This window comes from Oncorhynchus masou, chromosome 15, assembly GCF_036934945.1.
Source record: "Oncorhynchus masou masou isolate Uvic2021 chromosome 15, UVic_Omas_1.1, whole genome shotgun sequence".
Lineage (NCBI taxonomy): Eukaryota > Metazoa > Chordata > Actinopteri > Salmoniformes > Salmonidae > Oncorhynchus > Oncorhynchus masou.
Genome location: NC_088226.1, coordinates 46,471,853 through 46,496,369, shown reverse-complemented (window position 1 = coordinate 46,496,369; position 24,517 = coordinate 46,471,853). Strand labels below are relative to the sequence as shown.

At 41.3% G+C, this 24,517-nt stretch overlaps 2 protein-coding genes across 5 annotated transcripts; both read right to left on the bottom strand.

Moving 5' to 3' along the window:
- Positions 1-1,774: 1,774 nt before the first annotated feature.
- LOC135556330 (F-box/LRR-repeat protein 5-like) lies at positions 1,775-19,178 on the bottom strand. Its single transcript, XM_064989448.1, has 11 exons — positions 19,034-19,178; positions 17,620-17,835; positions 15,884-15,979; positions 14,824-15,016; positions 14,191-14,373; positions 13,902-14,027; positions 12,232-12,380; positions 8,728-8,810; positions 7,922-8,611; positions 7,614-7,762; positions 1,775-3,498 (listed from the first exon to the last, which is right to left on the bottom strand). Exons 1-11 carry the CDS (start codon positions 19,115-19,117, stop codon positions 3,422-3,424), a joined length of 2,046 nt encoding a protein of 681 aa, XP_064845520.1. The 5' UTR covers positions 19,118-19,178; the 3' UTR covers positions 1,775-3,421.
- Positions 19,179-21,402: 2,224 nt separating this feature from the next.
- LOC135556329 (E3 ubiquitin/ISG15 ligase TRIM25-like) lies at positions 21,403-24,344 on the bottom strand. Of its 4 annotated transcripts, XM_064989444.1 has the most exons (7): positions 23,704-24,344; positions 23,361-23,456; positions 22,981-23,214; positions 22,666-22,825; positions 22,424-22,465; positions 22,237-22,305; positions 21,403-22,148 (listed from the first exon to the last, which is right to left on the bottom strand). In XM_064989444.1, the coding sequence occupies exons 1-7, from the start codon at positions 24,295-24,297 to the stop codon at positions 21,613-21,615; spliced, it is 1,731 nt and encodes a 576-aa protein (XP_064845516.1). In that variant the 5' UTR covers positions 24,298-24,344; the 3' UTR covers positions 21,403-21,612. The 4 variants fall into 4 exon arrangements, with proteins under 4 accessions (XP_064845516.1, XP_064845517.1, XP_064845518.1 ...); XM_064989445.1 differs by lacking the exon at positions 22,424-22,465; XM_064989446.1 differs by lacking the exon at positions 22,424-22,465 and having other exon boundaries at positions 22,052-22,305.
- Between the last annotated feature and the right edge of the window lie 173 nt (positions 24,345-24,517).

The following is a 24,517-nucleotide window of genomic DNA, read 5'->3' as shown; positions in this document are numbered from 1 at the left end:
AGATGTTTCTACATCTTAATTGGAGACCACCTGTGGTAAATTCAACTAATTGGACATGATTTGGAAAGACACACACCTGTCAATATAAGGTCTCACAGTTGACAGTGCATGTCAGAGAAAAAAACCAAGCCATGAGGTTGAAGGAATTGTCCGTAGAGCTCCGAGATAGGATTGTAATCAAGGCACAGATCTGGGGAAGGGTACCCAAAAATGTCTGCCGCATTGAAGGTCCCCAGGAACACAGTGGCCTCCATCATTCTTAAATGGAAGAAGTTTGGAACCACCAAGACTAACTAGAGCTGGCTGCCAGGCCAAACTGAGCAATCAGGGGAGAAGGGCGATGGTCAGGGAGGTGAGAGAGAACCGGATGGTCACTCTGGAGCTCTGTCAAGAGTTCCTCTGTGGAGATGGGAGAACATTCCAGAAGGACAACCATCTCAGCAGCACTCCACAAATCAGGACTTTATGGTAGTGGCCAGACAGAAGAAACTCTTCAGTAAAAGGAACATGACAGCCTGTTTGCAAAAAGGCACCTAAAGGACTCTCAGACCATGAAAAACACAATTCTCTGGTCTGATAAAATCAAGATTAAACCTTTTGGCCTGAATGCCAAGCATCAAGTATGGAGGAAACCTGGCACCATCCCTACAGTGAAGCATGGTGGTGGCAGTATTATGCTGTGGGGATGTTTTTCAGGGGCAGGAACTAGGAGACAAGTTAGGATCAAGGGAAAGATGAACAGAGCAAAGTACAGAGATTATTAATGAAAACCTGCTCCATAGCACTCAGGATCTCAGACTGGGGTGAAGGTTCACCTTCAACAGGACAACGACCTTAAGCACACAGCGTAGACAGCGCAGGAGTGGCTTCGGGACAAGTCTCTGAATGTCCGTGAGTGGCCCCATCTAGAGCCCGGACTTGAAACCGATCAAACATCTCTGGAGAGACCTGAAAATAGCTGTGCAGCGACGCTCCCTATCCGACCTGCCAGAGCTTGAGAGGATCTGCAGAGAATGAGAGAAACTCCACAAATATAGGTGTGCCAAGCTTGTAGTGTCATACCCAAGAAGACTCAAGACAGCAATCGCTGCCAAAGGTGCTTCAACAAAGTACTGAGTAAAGGGTCTGAATACTTATGTAAATATGTTTCCGTTTTTTATTTGTAATAAATTTGCACAAAAAAAGTTTTTGCTTTGTCATTATGGGGTAGTATTTGTAGACTGAGGTTTGGGGAAACATTTTAATCCATTTTAGAAAAAGGCATTAACATAACAAAATGTGGAAAAAGTCAATGGGTCTGAATACTTTCCAACTGTATGTATACGGGTCATATACCACAAACCCGAGGTGCCTTATTGCTATTATAAACTTGTTACCAATGTAATTTGAGGTGTTAGAAAAAGACCATGGCTTTTAGCCAATCAGCATTCAGGGCTCAAACCACCCAGTTTATAATGAACTTTATAAACTGGGTTGTTCTAGTCCTCAATGCTGATTGGCAGATAGCTGTGGTATATCAGACCGTATACAACGGGTATTTTTACTGCTCTAATTATGTTGGTAACCAGTTTATAATAGCAATAAGGCACCTCGGAGGTCTGTTGGATATGGCTAATATATTACGGCGAAGAGCTGAATACAGGCACGCCGCATTGCATCGTGATAAACAGCCCTTAGCCGTGGTATATTGGCAATTTACCACACCTCCCTGCCTTATTGCTTAATTATATGAAATACTACCATTGTTTGAATCCTCTAACACATACAGAAACACTTTTTTTTAAAGACAAGTTAATTTTATTGTTCTGCTTTTGAAATTGTACATAACCAATACGACTTCTCGAACAGGCCATGTCTCCTGACAATGGATGTGCTATGTATAGCAATCACAGTGGGTTTCACAGAGTAGGACTACTTTTCAAATTGGCTCCATTTGGTCATTCTATATCTCAGATTGTTTTGTAACCCTCTGCCCTGGGAGTGCTTATGTGAATGTGGGTGAATTTCACAGTCCTTACCATTGATTCAGTGAAGATCAGTGACAAAGGGAAAATACTTAAGTAAATATTAAAATCAGAACAATCAAATGTTTCCAGCCACAAAGGAAAAAGATAAGGAGCATTGTGAATTACATTTTAAAGGTTGATGGAGATATTGCATAAGGGTATTACCTGCAGCCAGAAACCACAATAACTCTTTATTCCTGAAATGCCTGTACCCATCTGACAATTCTACCAGGGAACTGACCACCAGGGTGACCTATATATTTTTTAATAGCCCACTATCTCTTAAAAACTTACAATCAACAAAATAAAACCTAGACAATCAGGCTCCCATTGATTTTGTTATTTTAGAGCATAAGAACACAATTAGCCATGTCAAAATACTTAGAATTGCAGGAAATTATCGTAACTGCAAAATGTTGTTTCAGCTCCATCCAAAATGTATACAATTGCAAGATATTACCTTTAAACCTTTCTGCCAAAATAATGTTCCACTCATTCTTTGGCCAGTGTAGGTTTTTACACCGCTCAATGGTGGGTCGCGCCTCAAGACACCTGGGTCTCAAAGCAACACAAAAAAGGGTGTTGGAACCCCTGATCTAATTTACATGGGTTGCCACTTGCCAGCATAAGAACCCGTCTTCACCATGAGCGGGCACACTACATGAAGGAACTCTTCAATAGCGTTATCATACATTTTTTTTATATATATACATAAACTGTTAAGAGGACCACAACCAATTTACCACTTTAAACTTTGTTGAATGTGTGTGGTCTCTGGTAGTGAAATGTGCAGCACCTTCAGATTCTTAACCGTCACTGACAAACCCCATTACGCTGCAACAGCATCTTCCACAGCGTGAATCACCACTATTTACAACAAATGAATATTTAAAAATGTCAGCTGTGTGTAATAAGAAATCATTTAGTGGGTGCTTATTTTCCTATGAAGGGACCTCACATCACAACAGTGAATAATCTGATGTTTCTGACTACTCTATTTTCAATAAACCAAGTAAGACTACAATAATCGCAAATTGGTGATCTAAAACAAGCAAGTAGGAGCAGAGGAGGTGGAACTAGTCAGAAACGACAGGATACCGGTTGTACAGAAACAAGTACTAGGTGCTCACGTATACCAAGTGTAAAACAAATCACCTTCTCAAAACCACAAAAATTAGGAACCAGAATATACATTTGCAGATACTTCATCCAACACCCATATATTTTATTTTCTAAATTAGTGTTTCCAAGAAATACAGATAGAAATGGCAATGTAAGGAATCTACTTTTTACTTAACATTTCATGTAGAAACTATCTGAAGTGACAAAATACAACAAATGGCATGTTCCCAGGTGAGGATTAAAGTGCAGATGGGGGGGGGGGGGTTTCATAGAAAGTAAGGTTAGGTCAAAGGTCACTCTCCAGAGCGGCAGCAGGCCCTGAAGCCACACTGCAGGTTCTGGCAGCCGCTGGCCGTATCAGCATGGGGACCTGCAGAGGGAGGCCACAGTCAGAACAGTCAATCGCTCACTCATAGTACTGCTGTGCCCATTCGTTTTACCTTGCCGGTGCACCAGCTGGGCGGAGTTTGCACTTCAGGGACAATGGAATGGTCTCAAATTCCAGTGGCCTGGTCAAGTTAAAACCAATGCACCTATTAACAGAAAATTTAACTCCTCCCAAGTAGGGCTACTGCCCACTCTTCGATCTCAAAAGGTACTGTTTACACAATGGAGTTAAACATTAAGTTATGACACTCAACAGTAAATGTATTTCGTCGACTAGCTACCTAAAGGCCCACTTACCTTGCACCTCACAAGAGCAGCAGGACTGTTACATAAGAAACTTACACTGGGAAATGTGCTGGACAGCCAGGTGAGGTTAGGTATGATTGTTATAACAGAGGGTTATCGATTCACATTCATTATTTGTCTTGCTGGATAAGCCCCATAGAGATTCTTTAATCCTGCCACCAAATTGGGGCGGCAGGGTAGCCTAGTGGTTAGAGCGTTGGACTAGTAACCGAAAGGTTGCAAGTTCGAATCCCCGAGCTGACAAGGTACAAATCTGTTGTTCTGCCCCTGAACAGGCAGTTAACCCACTGTTCCTAGGCCGTCATTGAAAATAAGAATTTGTTCTTAACTGACTTGCCTAGTAAAATAAAGGTAAAATTAAAAAAATTCACATAGAAATGAGAGTTATATACACCACCGTTCAAAAGTTTGGGGTCACTTGTTTTGGAAATGTCCTTGTTTTGGAAAGAAAATCACATTTTTTATCCATTAAAATAACATCAAATTGTATTTCTGATCAGTGTAGACATGGTTAATGTTGTAATGGCACGTTGTGTTAGCTAATCTAAGTATCATTTTAAAAAGGATAATTGATCATTAGAAAACCCTTTTGTAATTATATTAGCACAGCTGAAAACTGAAGAAGCAATAAAACTAAATTCTTTAGACTAGTTGAGTATGAGCATTTATGGGTTTGATAACAGGCTCAAAAATGGCCAGAAACAAAATAACTTTCTTCTGAAACTTGACAATCTATTCTTGTTCTGAGAAATGAAGGCTATTCCAAGTGAGATATTGCCAAGAAACTGTAGATCTCGTACAACTCTGTACTACTCCGTTCACAGAACAGCGCAAACTGGCTCTAACCAGAATAGAAAGAGTGGGAGGCCCCGGTGCACAACTGAGCAAGAGGACGAGTACATTAGAGTGTCTAGTTTGAGATGCCTCACAAGTCCTCAACTGGCAGCTTCATTAAATAGTACCCGCAAAACACTAGTCTCAACGCCAACAGTGAAGAGGCAACTCCGGGATGCTGGCCTTCTAGGCAGAGTTTCACTGTCCAGTGTATTATTTTGCCCATCTTAATCTTTTCTTTTTATTGTCCAGTCTGAGATATGGATTTTTATCAACTCCGCCTAGAAGGCCAGCATCCCGGAGTCACCCCGGATTTTTTCCCATTCTTCAAGGCAAAACTGCTCCAGCTCCTTCAAGTTGGATGGGTTCTGCTGGTGTACAGCAATCTTGAAGTCATACCACAGATTCTCGATAGGAATGAGGTCTGGGCTTTGACTAGGCCCACCACTAAAATGTTGCTTTAGCAGTATGATTAGGGTCATTGTCCAGCAGAAATGTGAACCTCCGTCCCAGTCTCAAATGTCTGAAAGACTGAAACAGGTTTTCCTCAAGAGAGTTTCCCTGTATTTAGCGGCATCCATCATTCCTTCCTTCTGACCAGTTTCCCAGTCCCTGCCGATGAAAAACATCCCCACAGCATGATACTGCCACCACCATGGTGTTCTCTGGGTGATGAGAGGTGTTGGGTTTGCGCCAGACATAGCGTTTCCCACAAGCCTTTTGGCGAACACCAACTTCGATATAGGGGGCGCTCTTAACTTTTGGATTAAAAAAACGTTACCGTTTTAAACAAGATACTTTGTCACGAAAAGATGCTCGACTATGCATATAATTGACAGCTTTGGAACGAAAACACTGATGTTTCCTAAACTGCAAAGATATTGTCTGTGAGTGCCACAGAACTAATGCTACGGGCGAAACCAAGATTACATTTCATACAGGAAATGCCCCAGATTTTGAATGCGCTGTGTTCCAATGTCTCCTTATATGGCTGTGAATGCGCCAGGATTGAGCCTACACTTTGTCGTTTCCCCCAGGTGTCTGCAGCATTGTGACGTATTTGTAGGCATATCATTGGAAGATTGTAGTCTCTTATGGTCATTTACCAGGTGTCCGCTTGGTGTCCTCCATCGAAATTATTGCGCAATCTCCAGCTGCGTGCACTTTTCCATTTGGTTCAGAGGAGAAAGGCAACTGCCACGAATTATTTATCATCGAATAGATGTTTAGAATCAATCCTCAAGGTGTTTTTCACAACGTTTGCCATGTTTCTGTCGATATTATGGAGTTAAATTGGAAAAATGTTTGGAGTTTTGGTGACTGAATTTGTTTTTTTTTGGTAGCAAAACGTGATGTACAAAACGGAGCGATTTCTCCTACACAAAGCATCTTTCAGGAAAAACTGAACATTTGCTATCTAACTGAGAGTCTCCTCATTGCAAACATCCGAAGTTCTTCAAAGGTAAATGATTTTATTTGAATGCTTTTCTGTTTTTTGTGAAAATGTTGCCCGCTAAATGCTACGCTAGCTATCAATACTCTTACACAAATGCTTGTTTTGCTATGGTTGAAAAGCATATTTTGAAAATCTGAGATGACAGTGTTGTTAAGAAAAGGCTAAGCTTGACAGTTAGCATATTTATTTCATTTGCGATTTTTATGAATAGTTAACGTTGCGTTATGCTAATGAGCTTGAGGCTATAACTGGATACAGGTTTTTTTCGTAGCCAAACGTGAACAAAACGGAGCAATTTGTCCTACACAAAAAATATTTTTTGAAAAACTGAACATTTGCTATCTAACAGAGTCTCATTGAAAACATCTGAAGTTCTTCAAAGGTAAATGATTTTATTTGAATGCTTTTCTTGTTTTTGTGAAAATGTTGCTGGCTGAATTCTAGGCTTATAGCTATGCTAGCTATCAATACTCTTACACAAATGCTTGTTTAGCTATAGTTCAATAGCATATTTTGAAAATCTGAGATGACCGTGTTGTTAACAAAAGTCTAAGCTTGAGAGCAAATATATTTATTTCATTTGCGATTTTCATGAATAGTTAACGTTGCGTTATGCTAATGAGCTTGAGGCTATAAATAGGATCCCGGATAAGGGATTGCTCGTCGCATGAAGTTAACATGCTACAGAGAGGCGCAGGATAACAGAGGCAGCAAGCCAACTGCATCACCATCATGTAGCATCACCTGGCATCAAACCATCTAACGCCTTGTTTCCCAAACTGTGGGTCGGGACCCACTTGTGGGTCGCAGCAGGGGTCCAGGTGGGTTGTGGAATTTCATTTTTTGTGCATAGCATTTTTATAGATTTGTTTAAATACAATTTCTTGAGGAAAAACATTTTCAGCGTAATTTCCAATAATCGTTCAGAATTTACAATCAATTTCTTAAAATGTTGGATCGTTGTCCCTATACCGGGACAGTTGTTGCTAATGTGGCTAGAATGACATAAGTAACAGCAAACTTTCCAGGACATAGACATGTCTTATATGGGCAGAAAGCTTAAATTCCTGTTAATCTAACTGAACTGTCTAATATTCAGTAATCTTGCTCTGATTTGTCATCCTGAGGTGTTAAATTCTTCTACATTAATTTCACATTTCCACAAACTTCAAAGTGTTGGTATCAGGAATATGCATATCCTTGCTTCAGGTCAGTTACATGTCATTTTAGACAGATATTGAAAAAAAAAAGAAAAAAAAAAGGGTTACTCTACATAATCGTTAATAAGAAGACCACAGTGGAAGTACGTTGTTAAACGTTGTTGTTTTAAATGCATTGTGTCCACATGTGGTTGTTTTGTGTTTGTATTGTAAAATAAATTACATTTAAAAAAATGTATCAACTTGTGCATCACTCATATCCTTGTATGAATACGTTGCCTGCTAAGAGGGTGTTTACCCACAGATTTCCCTAACGTTGTGCGTTTTGTGTGTGTGCGTTACCGTTGATGTTGTCGCAGTAGTAGAAGTGTTCATCATTGAGGGCAGGACAGGCTGACACCAGCTCCTGTAGCCCAACCTCAGTGATGAGGAGACATCCAGACAGGTTCAGATGCTCCAAGAGAGGAAGACCTCCACGCTGAGACAGCGCCCTGAAACACACACACACTTGGAGTATATAATACACAATCATTTGTACCTACTCACAGTCAATATCAGTAACACAAAAAAAGATTTACACAATTTATCCACAGGTATAATACATGTATGTTTGTCGTTTCTTTGAAGAACAGCATCCCAAACAGTTTTACCTCAAACCCAGGTCTGTAACCCGATAGCATCCAGAGAGGCTGAGGAATCTCAGCGAGCGTCGAGCGTCTGACTGATCAGTTCTGTTGTAAAGCTCCAGGCACCGCTGGCCCCCAGAGGAGCATTTAGTCCAAAACTCTGCCCCTGCACTGCCCCTGGTGGTGTAAGACAAACACTGCAGCCCTCCACAAGTCCTCAGGGCCATCTCACCAGTGCAGCAGGTTGAATGGCCACAGCAGGCCTCCCCAAGCCCATACTGCTGCTGCCAGTAGGAGGTGCTATAGCTTGTCCTGAGGCCCCGCCTCCTACTCCTCCTGCAGCAACACGAACCTCCTGGCTTCGTCACCACAAAGCCTCGCCCCTCAGGGGTAGACACTCCCCCGCGGCGGTTCCACTCTGCTGCATCCTCTATGTCGGCCAGCTCCGAAGGGTCCAGGACCCAGACCCTGGAGGGGCTGCTGCACCGTGTCCCCGTACGCTGCTTGAAGATCAGGGCCTGCCTGCTGCCCCCCATCAATTGGAGGATCCGCTCGTCCAGCAGACTAATGGGAGGCGGGCTCTTCAGAAGCTTGGCTTGCCGGTCAGATCGTTTCTGAGAAATGGACAGCTTCTTCAGGGTGTGGTCAGTGATCTTCTCACAGCCGGATAGGTCCAGGTGCTCAAGAGATGGACATGCCCCCAGAGATGACCAACTGACAGAAAATAAGTGAAAAGAAATCAAAACAATTAGAGGAGAAGAGAGACAAATTCAATAGTTAATCATAACCTGTAGTCTTCAGCATAATTGGTCTGGCTATGAATGGCATACCTGTCAAAGGCGGAGTCTGTGACATCAGTCTGAGTGAGGTCCAGGTGGGTGAGATTAGGACAGAGACTAAGGATCTGACGCACCTGTGACAGCAGACACATACAGCACCAGTTAAAGTTTGGACACACCTACTTATTCAAGAGTTTGTTTATTTTTGTACTATTTTCTACATTGTAGAATAATAGTGAAGACATCAAAACTATGAAATGACACATGGAATTATGTAGTAAACAACAACAAAAAAGTTATACAAATCAAAACATTTTATATTTGAGATTCTTCAAAGTAGCCACCCTTTGCCTTGACAACTTTGCACACTCTTGGCATTCTCTCAACCAGCTTCATGAGGTCACCTGGAATGCTTTTACAACTGTCTTGAAGGAGTACCCACATATGCAAAGAACTTGTTGGCTGCTTTTCCTTCACTCTGCGGTCCAACTCATCCCAAACCATCTCAATTGGGTTGAGGTCAGAAGATTGTGGAGGCCAGGTCAAATGATAAAAAAGAATAGAAAAATGGAACCTCTAACTAGGTACAGTGCCTTGCGAAAGTATTCGGCCCCCTTGAACTTTGCGACCTTTTGCCACATTTCAGGCTTCAAACAAAGATATAAAACTATTTTTTTGTGAAGAATCAACAAGTGGGACACAATCATGAAGTGGAACGACATTTATTGGATATTTCAAACTTTTTTAACAAATCAAAAACTGAAAAATTGGGCGTGCAAAATTATTCAGCCCCCTTAAGTTAATACTTTGTAGCGCCACTTTTTGCTGCGATTACAGCTGTAAGTCGCTTGGGGTATTTTTTCCCATTCCTCCTTGCAAAACAGCTCGAGCTCAGTGAGGTTGGATGGAGAGCATTTGTGAACCGCAGTTTTCAGTTCTTTCCACAGATTCTCGATTGGATTCAGGTCTGGACTTTGACTTGGCCATTCTAACACCTGGATATGTTTATTTTTGAACCATTCCATTGTAGATTTTGCTTTATGTTTTGGATCATTGTCTTGTTGGAAGACAAATCTCCGTCCCAGTCTCAGGTCTTTTGCAGACTCCATCAGGTTCTTTTCCAGAATGGTCCTGTATTTGGCTCCATCCATCTTCCCATCAATTTTAACCATCTTCCCTGTCCCTGCTGAAGAAAAGCAGGCCCAAACCATGATGCTGCCACCACCATGTTTGACAGTGGGGATGCTGTGTTGCTTTTACGCCAAACATAACGTTTTGCATTGTTGCCAAAAAGTTCAATTTTGGTTTCATCTGACCAGAGCACCTTCTTCCACATGTTTGGTGTGTCTCCCAGGTGGCTTGTGGCAAACTTTAAATGACACTTGTTATGGTTATCTTTAAGAAATGGCTTTCTTCTTGCCACTCTTCCATAAAGGCCAGATTTGTGCAATATACGACTGATTGTTGTCCTATGGACAGAGTCTCCCACCTCAGCTGTAGATCTCTGCAGTTCATCCAGAGTGATCATGGGCCTCTTGGCTGCATCTCTGATCAGTCTTCTCCTTGTATGAGCTGAAAGTTTAGAGGGACAGCCAGGTCTTGGTAGATTTGCAGTGGCTTGCACAGTGCTCCTTGGGGTGTTTAAAGCTTGGGAAATCTTTTTGTATCCAAATCCGGCTTTAAACTTCTTCACAACAGTATCTCGGACCTGCCTGGTGTGTTCCTTGTTCTTCATGATGCTCTCTGCGCTTTTAACGGACCTCTGAGACTATCACAGTGCAGGTGCATTTATACGGAGACTTGATTACACACAGGTGGATTGTATTTATCATCATTAGTCATTTAGGTCAACATTGGATCATTCAGAGATCCTCACTGAACTTCTGGAGAGAGTTTGCTGCACTGAAAGCAAAGGGGCTGAATAATTTTGCACGCCCAATTTTTCAGTTTTTGATTTGTTCAAAAAGTTTGAAATATCGTTCCACTTCATGATTGTGTCCCACTTGTTGTTGATTCTTCACAAAAAAATACAGTTTTATATCTTTATGTTTGAAGCCTGAAATGTGGCAAAAGGTCGCAAAGTTCAAGGGGGTTGAATACTTTCGCAAGGCACTGTAAGTCAGATAAGAATAAATTAATATTTACAATGACAGCTTACCGGGGAACAGTGGGTTAACTGCCTTGTTCAGGGGCAGAACGACAGATTTCTTACCTTGTCAGTTCAGGGATTCGATCCAGCAACCTTTTGGTTAATGGCCCAACGTTCTAACCACTAGGCTACCTGCCTCCCCACCATGAATCTGATGAAGCACTCCATCACTTTCCTTCTTGGTCAAATAGCCCTTATACAACCTGGAAGTGTGTTTAAGGTAATTGTCCTGTTGAAAAACAAATAATGCTCCCACTAAGCACAAACCAGCCGGGATGGCATATCGCTGCAGAATACTGTGGTAGCCATGCTGGTTAAGTGTGCATTGAATTCTAAATAAATCACAGAGTGTCAACAGCAAAGCACCCTCACACCACCTCCTCCATGCTTCATGGTGGGAACCACACATACGGAGATCATCCGTTCACCTACTCTGCATCTCAAAAAGACAACGGTTGGAACCAAAAATCTCACATTTGGACTCATCAGACCAAAGGACAGATTTCCACCGGTCTAATGTCCATTGCTCGTGGTTCTTGGCCCAAGCAAGCCTCTTCTTATTATTGGTGTCCTTTAGTAGTGGTTTCTTTGTAGTAATTTGACGCAGTTCTCTCTGAACAGTTGATGTTGAGATGTGTCTGTTACTTTAACTCTCCGAAGCATTTATTTGGGCTGCAATCTGAGGTGCAGTGAATTGCCGATTTTTGGAGGTGGTATCTGTAATGAACTTATCCTCTGCAAGCAGAGGTAACTCTGAGTCTTCATTTTCTGTGGCGGTCCTCATGAGAGCCAGTTTCATAATGCTTGATGGTTTTTGCTACTGCACTTGAAGGATTGACTGACCATGTCTTAAAGTAATGGACTGTCATTTCTCTTTGCTTATTTAAGCTGTTCTTGCCATTATATGAACCCGGTCTTTTACCAAATAGGGCAAACTTCGGCATACCACGCCTACCTTGTCACAACAACTGATTTGGTCAAATGCATTATGAAAGAAATTCCACAAATTAACTTAAGGCAGACTTATTAATTGAAATGCATTCCAGGTGAAAATGCCAAGAATCAAGGCAAATCGCAACTATAAAACATTTGTGTAACACTTTTTTGGTTACAACGTGATTCCATGTGTGTTATTTCATAGTTTTGATGTCTTCACTATTATTCTACAATGTAGAAAATAGTCAAAAAATAAAGAAAAATCCTGGAATGAGTAGGTGTCCAAATGTTTGACTGGTACTGTATACATATACAGATCATTAACCTACACTCTGCCATGTAGAGCCTAGTCGGTCTGAAACATCCTTCATTCACACGCCAGCTTCTCTCATTACTTAGAGAATAGGAAGCTTTGTATTAGTAGCACTGCTTCATTGGTGTTCTAGGCATATGATCATGAATATTCATACCATCTTACTGGAGACCGTAGAGCTGTAGGCCAGAACGATGGACCTGACAGAGGAACCCACAGCTGGCAGAAGGTTCTGGATCATTTCATTCAGTAGCTTCTTCTCCCTCTGAGCTGAGCTTATAGCCAATGAGTCTTCACAAGTCTCATCTAAACAAGGGAGAAAATGGGTACACCAGAGATGAGGTAATAGGACAAGACATCCAGAAAATCACCCTAACAGTTCATCCAAATCTGGAAACACTGTCACTTCAATCAAGCTATGCATTTTCCCTGGATCAATCCTTTAGATGTACTCCTGACAAACACATTAGACTGACTGGGGTTGACACAGTTAGGAGTAGAGGTCGACCGATTATGATTTTTCAATGCCGATACAGATTATTGGACGACCAAAAAAAGTTGATACCGATTAATCACATTTTTTTTTTTTAAATAGATTTGTAATAATGACAATTACAACAATACTGAATGAACACTTACTTTAACTTATAATACATCAATAAAATCAATTTAGCCTCAAATAAATAATGAAACATGTTCAATTTGGTTTAAATAATGCAAAAACAAAGTGTTGGAGAAGAAAGTAAAAGTGCAATATGTGAAACGCTATTAGCGCGCACCCCGCTAACTAGCTAGCCATTTCACATCGGTTACACCAGCCTAATCACGGGAGTTGATAGGCTTGAAGTCATAAACAGCTCAATGCTTGAAGCACAGCGAAGAGCTGCTGGCAAACGCACGAAAGTGCTGTTTGAATTAATGCTTAAGAGCCTGCTGCTGCCTACCATCGCTCAGTCAGACTGCTCTGTCAAATATCAAATCATAGACTTAATTATAACATAATAACACACAGAAGTACGAGCCTCAGGTCATTAATATGGTCCAGAAACTATCATTTCGAAAACAAAACATTTATTCTTTCAGTGAAATACAGAACCGTTCCATATTTTATCTAACGGGTGGCCTCCCTAAGTCTAAATATTGTACAACCTTCAATGTTATGTCATAATTATGTACAATTCTGGCAAATTAATTATGGTCTTTGTTAGGAATAAATGGATTTCACACAGTTTGCAACGAGCCAGGTGGCCCAAACTGCTGCATATACCCTGACTGCTTGCACGGAAAGCAAGAGAGGCGACACAATTTCTATAGTTATAAGAAATTAATGTTAGCAAGCAATATTAACTAAATATGCAAGTTTAAAAATACATACTTGTGTATTGATTTTAAAGAAAGGCATTGATGTTTATGGTTAGGTGCAAAGACAGTGCTTTTTTAGCGAATGCGCTTGTTAAATCATCACCCGTTTGGCGAAGTAGGCTGTGATTTGATGAGAAACTAACAGGCACCACATCGATTATATGCAACGCATGACACGTTAGATAAACTAGTAATATCATCAACCATGTATAGTTAACTACTGATTATGTTAAGATTTATCTCATAAAAAAACTATCAGTTTAATGCCAACTAGCAACTTACCTTGGCTTCTTATTTATGTATTTTTTTTTAAATTCTTTCTTCTTATTAATTATTTGTATTAAAATTTATATATATTATTATTTGATTTATTTATTTAAAATCGGCCACACTGTGTCCAAAAATATTGATTGTTATGAAATCGGCCATTCCGATTATTCGGTCGACATCTAATTACGAGCTCACCAGACTCATCCACATCTGCATCCTCATCCCACTCCTGGTAGGCCTTGCCCTCATCCTGCAGACTCTTCACCCACTCCTCATCCGGTTCCTGATTCAGATCAGCTGGAGGGCCACGATAATGATCCCCTGGGAAACAGACAGATGGCACTGTCTTATTTCTTATCAGTGTCTTATTTCTTTAAGGGGAAAAACAAGTGTCAAAATATTTTATTGCCAGCTTTTACAGTGTTACCTGCTTCACCATCAGTGAGGAAAAAAGTATAAAAGGTCAACACTGATATCTCTGTACCTCTGGCCCAGCGTACAGGGTAGAGGTGCCTCCACAGAGAGCCGGTCTTGGCCAGGTCGGACCAGGCTGAGGACACCTGGCCACAGTGACACAGGTCCTCAGGACCCAGGTAGCGGAACAGATGCAGCAGGATCTCTGTAGGTAGCTGGGAGATGTGGGTGGAGCACAGCTCTTTCTCTAGTTCTGAGGATTGATAACCATATTCAGTGTAGTGTACAACACATGCTGAACTCAAGTGCTAATGAAAGGTTACTTAAGTAATGCTTCTCTACAGTTCGGGGTAAAAAGACCTAAGAATAATTGCTAGACCACAGCAACAGAAGTGTGATTCAGCCGTCTGTAGAAATGTTTTTATTAAGTATTAAAGCCACACCTCGACAACCATTTGGTTCTGGGAAATTTGGCCAACTAATTTCCTAATGTACTGACCACATCCTCCAATATAGCGTAGTTATGACTACGTTCAAGTTGAGAAGTGTGTTGCTGAAGGAGATATTAGGTAAAGGGATTGCGTGGTGATAGATGTCATATGGAGGAGGCTGTGTATGCTGGGGAGAATACAGGTGAATCATAGCCGTCACCAAGATGTAGGTGTGCACTCTAGAGAAGGCAATAAAGGGGTCTGTGACTCACCGTCAGTCTTCTCATGGTCAGCATACTTGAAGGCCTTGTGCAGCTCCCCTGCCTGGCTCCACAGACTAAGCCCCTTCAGCACTTCTGCTGCACAGTCCCATCGCTGCTGGCTACAGTGCTGTGCCATCACCTGCTTCTTGAGGTCTTTCAGCTCCTCATAGGTGAAGTACTGCATCAGCATGGGCTGGAACACCTGGAATAGACCCCATTACATAACACTTATAAAGCAATCAATTATTATGAGCTATACAGAAAGACCAAGAGTTGAACAGAATATCTTCTTTGCTGGTACTGTTATGATATGGAGGGAAGGTTACTGTTAGGACACATGCGTTTTGTCTATCCAGATTACACTTCCACACACTCAATTCCCCCAGGAGGCAGCAGCAACCTTGTCCAGATGCTGAGTCTGGTTCATTTGCACATCATGTGCTGACAATTAGGGTGATCGCCAGTCATTGTCCCAGTTTACAAGCCTTGAGGCTGCTGGATTTGTTTGGCAGCCATGAGGCTTTTCATTGGATTTTGAGTCTAGTTTGGGCATGCCTGTTTGTAGGTTTCTGTTTTGTACGTTATTTTCATTACTATCTGAACAACTAATACACCGCTTGTGCTCGCCGACCCAAAGGAGTCAAGACAGAGCTGGGCACATATTCTTGTTTCTCACAAATGCACACATTAATTCAGGTTACAGACCATGTAACTAGGCCTAGGACCACTAAAAGTGAGTGCAACAATATCCGTAGGCTAGTTATGCGTTTTGTGACAGTACCCATTCATGGACAGAACACTATATAACAAACATGTATTAATAATTGGTAACACTTTATTTGGATAGTCCATCTAGTAACCTTAACCTTTATCTTAAACTTAGCCCTTGTTCTAACCCTAACCTTAGCAAGCAGTTGCTTATCAACAGATCATTTTTTGATAGTATGACCATATGTAGAGGATCAACAAATGGACTATCCAAATAAAGTGTGACCTAATCATTTACACAGTGAGTCCTACATCCGAATACCTCAACTTAATTATTATAAATTACATTATTTAATCATACCTCTTCCTCCTCCTTCATGTGGGGTAAGAAGTCCTGTGTAAATGCCTCCAGTCGCTCTTTCAGTTGCCGGGCATAGTTCAGCTGCTCATACTCGCTCTGCAATTATATCGTAATCATGACATCATACACGACTGACTGTCATTCACTCCATTTAAATAAATGCCATCAATCCTCAGCTTCGGTCAGATCCAACCACACAATCGTAACAGTCATACACTCAAGAGTGAACAGACCAATAAAATACTTTAACAAATACTTTCACTTGTAGGATAAGAAAATTATTAACAGGCGAAACTGAAAAATACCATCCGTAACTTTTTTCATCCAATATTCCATTGATGAATCTGCAGAGACTTAACCAAAAATGATTATAATTGCATTTACAAACAATTAAACAAAGTCTTGTTTATCTGAGCTGAAATTAAAACATTTCCTGTCCAGATTACCAAATTCTGCTCTTACAAAAGGAAATTCCACCGTTTAGTAAGAGCAGATTATGATTGGGACAGACTCAGAACAGATGTTAAAATGTACACCATTGCGCCATTCAGGACAGGCCATTTCTTGTTTGTACATGGCTACAACATTTGTCCAAAAGCTCCGGAAACAGGTCACAGGAACAATTCTGCCTGGAACCAAAATAGGCCAGCAGTCTCGCTCTCTCAAAACAGCTTGTGGGGTCTATAAACAGAGTGTCCCTGTAATGTTCACAGGCCCAGTAAAACGACTAACCAAAATCTAAAACTGGCATTTTTCAGGTCAGGAAAGTCCATATAGGCGTTTCTAACATAATGCCAAGAATTGAACAGATTCCCTTTTAAGGAATTGAGGCATAATTATTATTGTTCAATAACGTGTTGTGTTTAAAAACACCGGTTTCACTAAAAAAGGTAACAGGAAACCTAGCTGAGGAACGCTCAACTCCGTTGTCTTATATCGAGGAGGAGATGAGTTTGGATAACTGTTCACGGGATTTGGTAGCAACATATTTGAGCCACCATCAGTCGATTCTTGTAAAAATGTAAATTCTGAAAACACTTACCTGTACCTGCAGTCCTTCCACGGGGTACTGAAATTCATACATTTAATTCAACTTTAGCGACTACAACCACCGACTATTTCCTTGTTGCTCGTACTACGTAAGCTGAGATGCAATTGGGTCTGTGCTATCCGGAATCCCTGGGACGTCCCTACCCCATTTAAGTTTTAAATGGTTAAGGTTAGGGGTTAAAGTTAGAGTTTAGTGTTGGGACATCCCAAGGATCCCGGATAGTAAGGACCAAATTGCATCTCTGCTTACGTCGTGCAAGCAACGAGGAAAAGGTTGGTGGTTGTATTCGCTAAACGGAAGGACTGTAGCTGTGCAGTACAAACAAAGGTACAGGTAAGTGTTTTCAGAATTTACATTTTTACAAGACTCGACTGATGGTGACTCAATATTGTTGCTAGTAAATCCCGCAACCAGTTATCAAAATTAAACTCTGCCTCGATATAAGAGAAGTGTTGAGCGTTTCTCAGTTACAGGAAACCAAGACCTTCCTTATCTAACAACGTGTTGTTATTAAAATGACATGTCTAAAGGCTGAATCACTAAAGGGATTGGCTATCATTTCAGTGCAGACATGACTCAGTGATACACAACACAAAGCCCAAGGAGCAAGAGGGATCATTTGTGAGTCTTTTCATAAATGTTATGTTGGTGGCAGTACTTTTGCTGATATCATTAGTGGAGTCACCTTAATGCTTTTCAGTCCTTTCTCAAACAGGGACAACATCTCTGAAAGCTTGTTATCGGAGTGCACATTATACACAGTGCAGCTGCGCTGTTGCAACAGGCCGATGATATACTCGTTTTCAATCTGTTCGTGCATCTTGAACTCCTTGAAGGTGGCACATAGTGACTGAAGAAATGAGCGGAAGTCATTGTTGTTGGAGAAGTTGGTCTGTGACAGCTGTGGTATAAAGGAAATAAAGAACATGTCAAAGTTTCTCAGATAGTAATAGCAGACCTGCACACAACCATTGCACACAACCATAGCAACAGAACTGTGGACATGCCTGTATGAGTGGAACTAAGCCTCATTATTAACGTGACCTTAGGTATGCGCCCTCTAATTCTTCCATTTCTCTAGGCGGACCTGAGCCCTAGGACCACGTGTCTCCTGGCTGTCCCCAGTCCGCATGGTCATACTCTGATCCAGTTTCTGCTGTTCTGCCTGCGGCAATGGAACCCTAACATGTTCACTGGATGTGCTAACTTGTACCGGACTTGCTGCTCTCTCCCTCTCCACCGCATTTGCTGTCTCAACCTCTAAATGCTTGGCTATGAAAAGCCAACTGACATTTACTCATTTACTCCTGATTTTCTGACATGTTGCACCCTCTATAACCACTGATTATTATTTGAAGTCTTAAAGAACGATCTGGATCTGTACACTTATAACCTCCGCACAGCCAGAAGAGGACTGGTCACCCCTTAGATCCTGGTTCTTCTAGTTTTCTTCCTGGCTTCCTGCCTTTCTAGGGAGTTTTTCCCAAGCCAGCGTGCTTCTAAATTTGCATTGCTTGCTTACTCTTTGGGGGTTTCGGCTGGGTTTCTGTATAAGCACTTTGTGAGATCTGATGGTGTAAAGGGCTTTATAAATACATTTGATTGATTAATGCCCGCAGAACCGTTCATTCCGCTGTTCATTGCTTGGACGGACATAAAGTAGCTTGCTAGCTAAGTCATGCATGAATTGTATTGTGTTTTGCTCATGCCATGTTATGACGTTAGGTAACGGGAAAACAGTATTAACTAGCCACACTGTAATGATTTAGCTAGCTAACTAAGATATCGTGTTGCATAACACAAGGGTTAGCAAACTTCGGCAGCCACGTAACTAGCTAGAACTAAAGTGTTTGTTACCTACTAAATAGCCAAGTTAGCTACACTAGCTATCCTGTCATTACCTAGCTAGGTCAGCTTGCTAAGAAACTGGTTGTGACTTTCCCAACTAGCCAGCGACTGACATACTGTAGCTAACTACTATGCCAAAAACACACCCATTTCTCTGACCAGCTAACGTTGGCTAGCTAAACCACTGCGTTAGCAGCAGACGATAGCTAGCTTATTGAGCAAATTCTCAATTCATATTCCTCCATACACACCTTCTCGCAGTAAAGTCCTACCAACTGTTTCATTCGCCAATGTGGACCAGTAAAAACATCCACCTCGTCGGGAAAAGGTGCCATCTTCACTCCATAAAAACTAGTCAGCACTGACGGTGCACGCTAGTTAACTGGTTAGCTTAGCCTTGGTGAAGTCAGAATGGGCATGCGCACTCCACTGTCATGACATTTTCGGTGGAATTAGGAATTAGAATACTACACTGAACAAAAATCTAAACGCAACATGTAAAGGTGTCCCAGAAATGTTCCATACGCACATACATTTTATCTCAAATGTTGTTCACATTTGTCAGTGAGCATTTCTCCTTTGCCAAAATAATCCATCCACTTGACATGTGTGGCATTTCAAGAAATGTATTACACAGCATGATCATTGCACAGGTGCACAATGTGCTGTAGACAGGAAAAGGCCACTCTAAAATGTGCAGTTTTCACACAACACAATGCCACAGATGTCTCAAGTTTTGAGAGAGCATGCAATTGGCATGCTGACTGCAAGAATATTAACCAGAGCTGTTGCAAGATAACAGAATGTTAATTTCTCTACCATAAGCCGCCTCCAACGTTGTCTTAGAGAATTTCACAGTACATCTAACAGGCCTCACAATCACAGACCATGTGTAACCACACCAGACCAAGACTTCCACATCTGGCTTCTTCACCTGCGGGATAATCTGAGACAAGTCACCCTGACAGCAGATGAAACTGAATTTGCACAACCAAAGAAGTTCTGCACCCACTGTCAGAAACCATCTAAGGAAAGCTCATCTGCATGCTCATCGCTCTTACCAGGGTCTTGACCTGACTGCAGTTCAGCGTCATAACCAACTTCAGTGGGCAAATGCTCACCTTCAATGGCATGTTGGAGAAGTGTGCTCTTCATTGATGAATCCCGATTTCAACTGTACCGGACAGATGGCAGACATCGTGTATGGCATCTTGTGGGCGAGTGGTTTGCTGATGTCAACGTTGTAAACAGAGTGCCCCATGGTGGCGATGGGGTTATGGTATGTGCAGGCACAAGCTATTGACAAACAAACACAATTGCATTTTATCGATTGCAATTTGAATGCACAGAGCTACTGTGACGAGATCCTGAGGCCCATTGTCATGCTATTCATCCGCCAAAGTCACCTCATCTTTCATGATAGTCCATGATAATGCATGGCCCCATGTCGTAAGGATCTGTACACAATTCCCGGAAGCTGAAAATGTCCCAGTTCTTCCATGGTCTGCATACTCACCCGACATGTCATCAATTGAGCATGTTTGGGATGCTCTGGATCGACGTGTACGACAGCGTGTTCGAGTTCCCGCCATATCCAGCAACTTTGCACAGCCATTGAAGATGAATGGGACCACATTCCACAGGCCACAATCAACAGCCTGATCAACTCTATGCAAAGGAGATGTGTCGCGCTGCATGAGGCAAATGGTGGTCACACCAGATACTGACTGGTTTTCTGATCCAAGTCCCTACCTTTTTTTTAAGTATCTGTGATCAGCAGATGCATATCTGTATTCCCAGTCATGTGAAATCCATAGATTAGGACATAATAAATGTATTTCAATTTACTGATTTCCATATATGAACTCCAACTCACTAAAATCTTTGAAAATGTTGCATGTTGCATTTATATTATTGTTCCGTGTAGCTAATAATTTAATAGGATCTCTATTGCGTTTTTGAAAACTCGTGTTACTTTGATGTAAATATTTTTCTGTTGTAGATAATTCCTCAGATCTTATGGATTTTAGAAATGAACTACACCGCATCGGACATTGGCATTTATTTCAATAATCTTAGTTTCTAAGTTCGTGCTTTTTATTGGCAAAGAGTGTGCTGGACTGACTTACATTTGGTGCGGCAGGTAGCCTAGTGGTTAGAGCGTTGGGCCAGTAACCGAAAGCTTGTTAGATTGAATCCCTCAGCTGACAAGGTAAAAATCTGTTGTTCTGCCCCAGAACAAGGCAGTTAACCCGCTGTTCCTAGGCCTTCACTGTAAAAAAGAAATTGACTTGCCTAGTTAAATTAAGGTTAAAATAAAACATGTAGTTTCTAATGTTGGCCAGTAGGTGACGGTCCTCTCCAACTATTTGTGCAGGTGAGGTGATGGGCATTTTCATTTTACTGTATCATCATGTACTACTAGTCTAGTTTGGTGAGGCATCTTAAGTTATTAATTCTCAGCAACTCTGTATCACATTGGAAGGTACAGTATATCTGTTTTATAATAAATAAATACAAAATAAATAAGAAGATTTATAACCAATGTTGTATAGCCTGAGGCCTAAATTCTCAAATATAAGCTTTTCTTTTTGAGCATTAAAGAACATTGACACAGATATTACCATTCATTTATTTTTATTCATTCTTGTATGCAATTGGTATACTTCCTTCTTACTCATACAGCATATAATTTGTATAATTTGGTGTAAATGATTGCCGTTAGAAGTGGGTGCCGTTTATAATCCCAAACAGACAAACCCCCATACTTCTTTTCAATATAAAAAGAGGATTTCAAAAAGCATCATATTTTTATAATAATCATTTTGATTTATTTCATGCGGCACAATTTCATCCCGGACTGTACTTTTATCCAGAAAACAGGATAGAGTGGTTGAGTGAATGTAGTTTGTACTCTATAGAGGAGGGTCATTGTGTCAGTAATGTTATAGAACGCTAGCGATCCAGCCTTGTGATCCAAGTAGAGCCCTATTTTCTTAGAAAGCCAACAAGGTAGTTGTTTAGTCTGTTTAGTATTCTCCCAAACACAGCGACCAAACACATCCAAACTCCAGGTCTGTTCATGAAAGTTTAAAATCCAATCAAAATGATCATCTCTTGGACACTTCTTTCTGTTTATCCCCTTATATGCAACACCCATAACAACCTGTACTCCACTCCATTCAACTTCCCAGTAACAGCGGCCTGACAGAGCCTCTCTACACAGTACTACAGCATTGTTTACAAATCTCTCTGGGTGGTCAGGATAAGGCAGTGCCACATCCTTCCATACAGCCTCTTTGTTGTCTTTGGAGAGAAGGAGGTTTTTATGTGCGGTGTTTAGGTCCAATGTGAGCTGACAGGCATCTGATGGTAAGAAATCAGATATAATGAACCCATACAACAAGTATTGATCTGTCTGCCTGTCTGTCTGTTGTTTGTCTTCTATACTTACATTTCAAAAACTCCTCCCTTGTTGTTGGTACTTTACTCTCCACAAACTTTTCTTTTACTTGGGGTAGAGCTAGAGGGATACAGAAATAATGAACTAAAGACAGTAAATTATGTTGCATTAGTCTCAAGATAAACTGTGATTGTGCTGATGTAATTTTAGTGCAAATGTGTGGTGAGAATTGGCTCACGTGGACTGGGATTTGATGCCTGCAGAATATGAACATCCTGTACTGTGGAAATGGATATATAGTCCTAGTGAGTATAACAATGTAATTTAGCCATTCTATACAGATTCAGGTATGTATACAGAAGTCTGTTCATTTGTTTAATTAGGTTTACTCAATTAAATGAAGGAAAGCTATTGATTGGTCAGTGGAGATGGTTTGAGTGTAACAAGGGATTTGACAAGTTTGGTTTGTTTGTTGCAAACCTTTTTTAGAGATTTTTACGAAGGTCCCTTTGCAGATGTCCTCCAATCGCTGTTTCAGTTCAGCCACAGATTTCTTCACGCCTTCAAAAGACACTTGTTGGCTGACATTGATGCTGCATGAGTCTCCACATCCAGGGAGGGCTAGGATTGATTGACAGCTCTATAGACACAGACAAGCAATCTTAATATACATGTTGGACCCTGACAAATTCAAAGTGAAACAAAATACCAGAGGAATTGTGTGTGAATTTGGCAAAAATATATATTTTAATGAAGAGTCATTTTATCCAGGAGTCTTGATAATGCCAATATTACCTGGAGGAAAATAATATAATCTTTTGTTTTTGACAACTGCCCAAGCTCAGCATCTCTCCTCCTCAACTCTGCAATCTCCTTTTGCAACTGGTCAACCTGCTCTTCAGCCTGGCCCACAGCAACATTCTCCTGTGATCTGATCAGTCTTTTCACATCAGAGTGCCACTTCTCAACAGAGCGGATCATTTCATCAAAGACCTTGTCACTGTCTTCTACAGCTACCTGTGCTGAGTACTGTAGGGAGGCACACACAAAAAGAGAGACCGCTGCAGTCTTCTCATACAGACCTCTCATACAGCTCTGAACACTGAACTTATCAGATGATTGGTTGGAGAAGAGCTTCATTTGTCAGAAGTTGAAGTTCTCTCATCAATACTCACTGTGAGAGACTCCATGGCCTGCTTCAACCGCAATAGCTCCTTCTCTTTCCTCTTGATTACTTGCTTGGATTTCTTGTGTGCCTCCTTCAGTTCTTTCTGTAGATCCAAAACTCTTATGATTGAAAATTATATGGGATTTCATTGGAATGGTGCTGTAAACCTTGGGAGGTTAGGGTGGTGTTTTGTTTACTCTCTAGCTACTGTTTAATTGCTATGTGGACTTCAGACTAAGTCTTATCTCCTTTACCAGTGTAGATACTGAAGGCTACAGTTTCAAGTGTTTAATTCAGCACATTTTTTTATTTGATTTTAAGTCATACAAAAGAAGTCTCAGAGAGCTTACCTGTTTTTCTGTGCTTTCAGCTACAGCTGAAACGGTTTCATGGCCTTTGTGTACACCCATCAAACACTCATAGCAGATACAACGTTGATCGGTACGGCAGTAAACCTCCAGCAGTTTGTCATGTTGGGAGCAGATCTTCTCCTGTAGCTGTATGGAGGCTTCCTCAAGCCTGTGTCGTTTTCCTGGGTTTAGCTTGTCATGAAGCTTGAGGTGTGTTTCACAGTACGAGGCCAGGCACAGAAGACAAGACTTGATGGCTTTCTGCTTTCTCCCAGTACAGACATCACACACAATATCCCCTGGTTCAGCATAACTAGGAACAGAAGGGTCAGCTTGGAGTTCTTCAGTCTTCTTCAGTCTTTCCACTACCTCTGCAAACATGGTATTTTTGTTCAGAGCAGGCCTTGTGGTGAATATCTGTCTACACTGAGGACAGCTGTAGACACCTGTCTGGTTATTTAGACTCCAGTAGTCCTTTATACAGCCCATGCAGTAACTGTGTCCACAAGGAATGGTCACAGGCTCCTTCAGTAGATCCAGACAAATTGAACAAGTGAATTGTTCTTCACCAAATAATGAACAAGACTCAGCCATTTTAGAGATTGTGGCCGAGACGAATGTTTATCTTGTGTGTCAGGGCTGGTTCCGGTATAGTGCAACGATCTAAATTCCTATTCGTTCTGAAAAACGACATTTCCTGTTTTGCCTGCACAGCTGGGGGGTGTGGTACACACGCCAGTACAGTAGGTGGCAGCCAGTGGTGTAAAGCACTTAAGTAAAAATACTTTAAAGTACGAGTAAGTCGTTTTTTGGT

Excerpts from the sequence above, each read along its gene's own strand:
- LOC135556330 (XM_064989448.1), bottom strand. The coding sequence starts at position 19,117 with ATGGCACCTTTTCCCGACGAGGTGGATGTTTTTACTGGTCCACATTGG. Across the intron at positions 14,374-14,823 it reads TGACCATGAGAAGACTGACG|AACTAGAGAAAGAGCTGTGC; the intron begins GTGAGTCACAGA and ends ATCAATCCTCAG. Across the intron at positions 14,028-14,190 it reads CCCTGTACGCTGGGCCAGAG|GGGATCATTATCGTGGCCCT; the intron begins GTACAGAGATAT and ends TCTGTTTCCCAG.
- LOC135556329 (XM_064989444.1), bottom strand. The coding sequence starts at position 24,297 with ATGGCTGAGTCTTGTTCATTATTTGGTGAAGAACAATTCACTTGTTCA. Across the intron at positions 23,457-23,703 it reads CTGAAAGCACAGAAAAACAG|AAAGAACTGAAGGAGGCACA; the intron begins GTAAGCTCTCTG and ends TTGGATCTACAG. Across the intron at positions 23,215-23,360 it reads AGGCCATGGAGTCTCTCACA|TACTCAGCACAGGTAGCTGT; the intron begins GTGAGTATTGAT and ends GCCTCCCTACAG.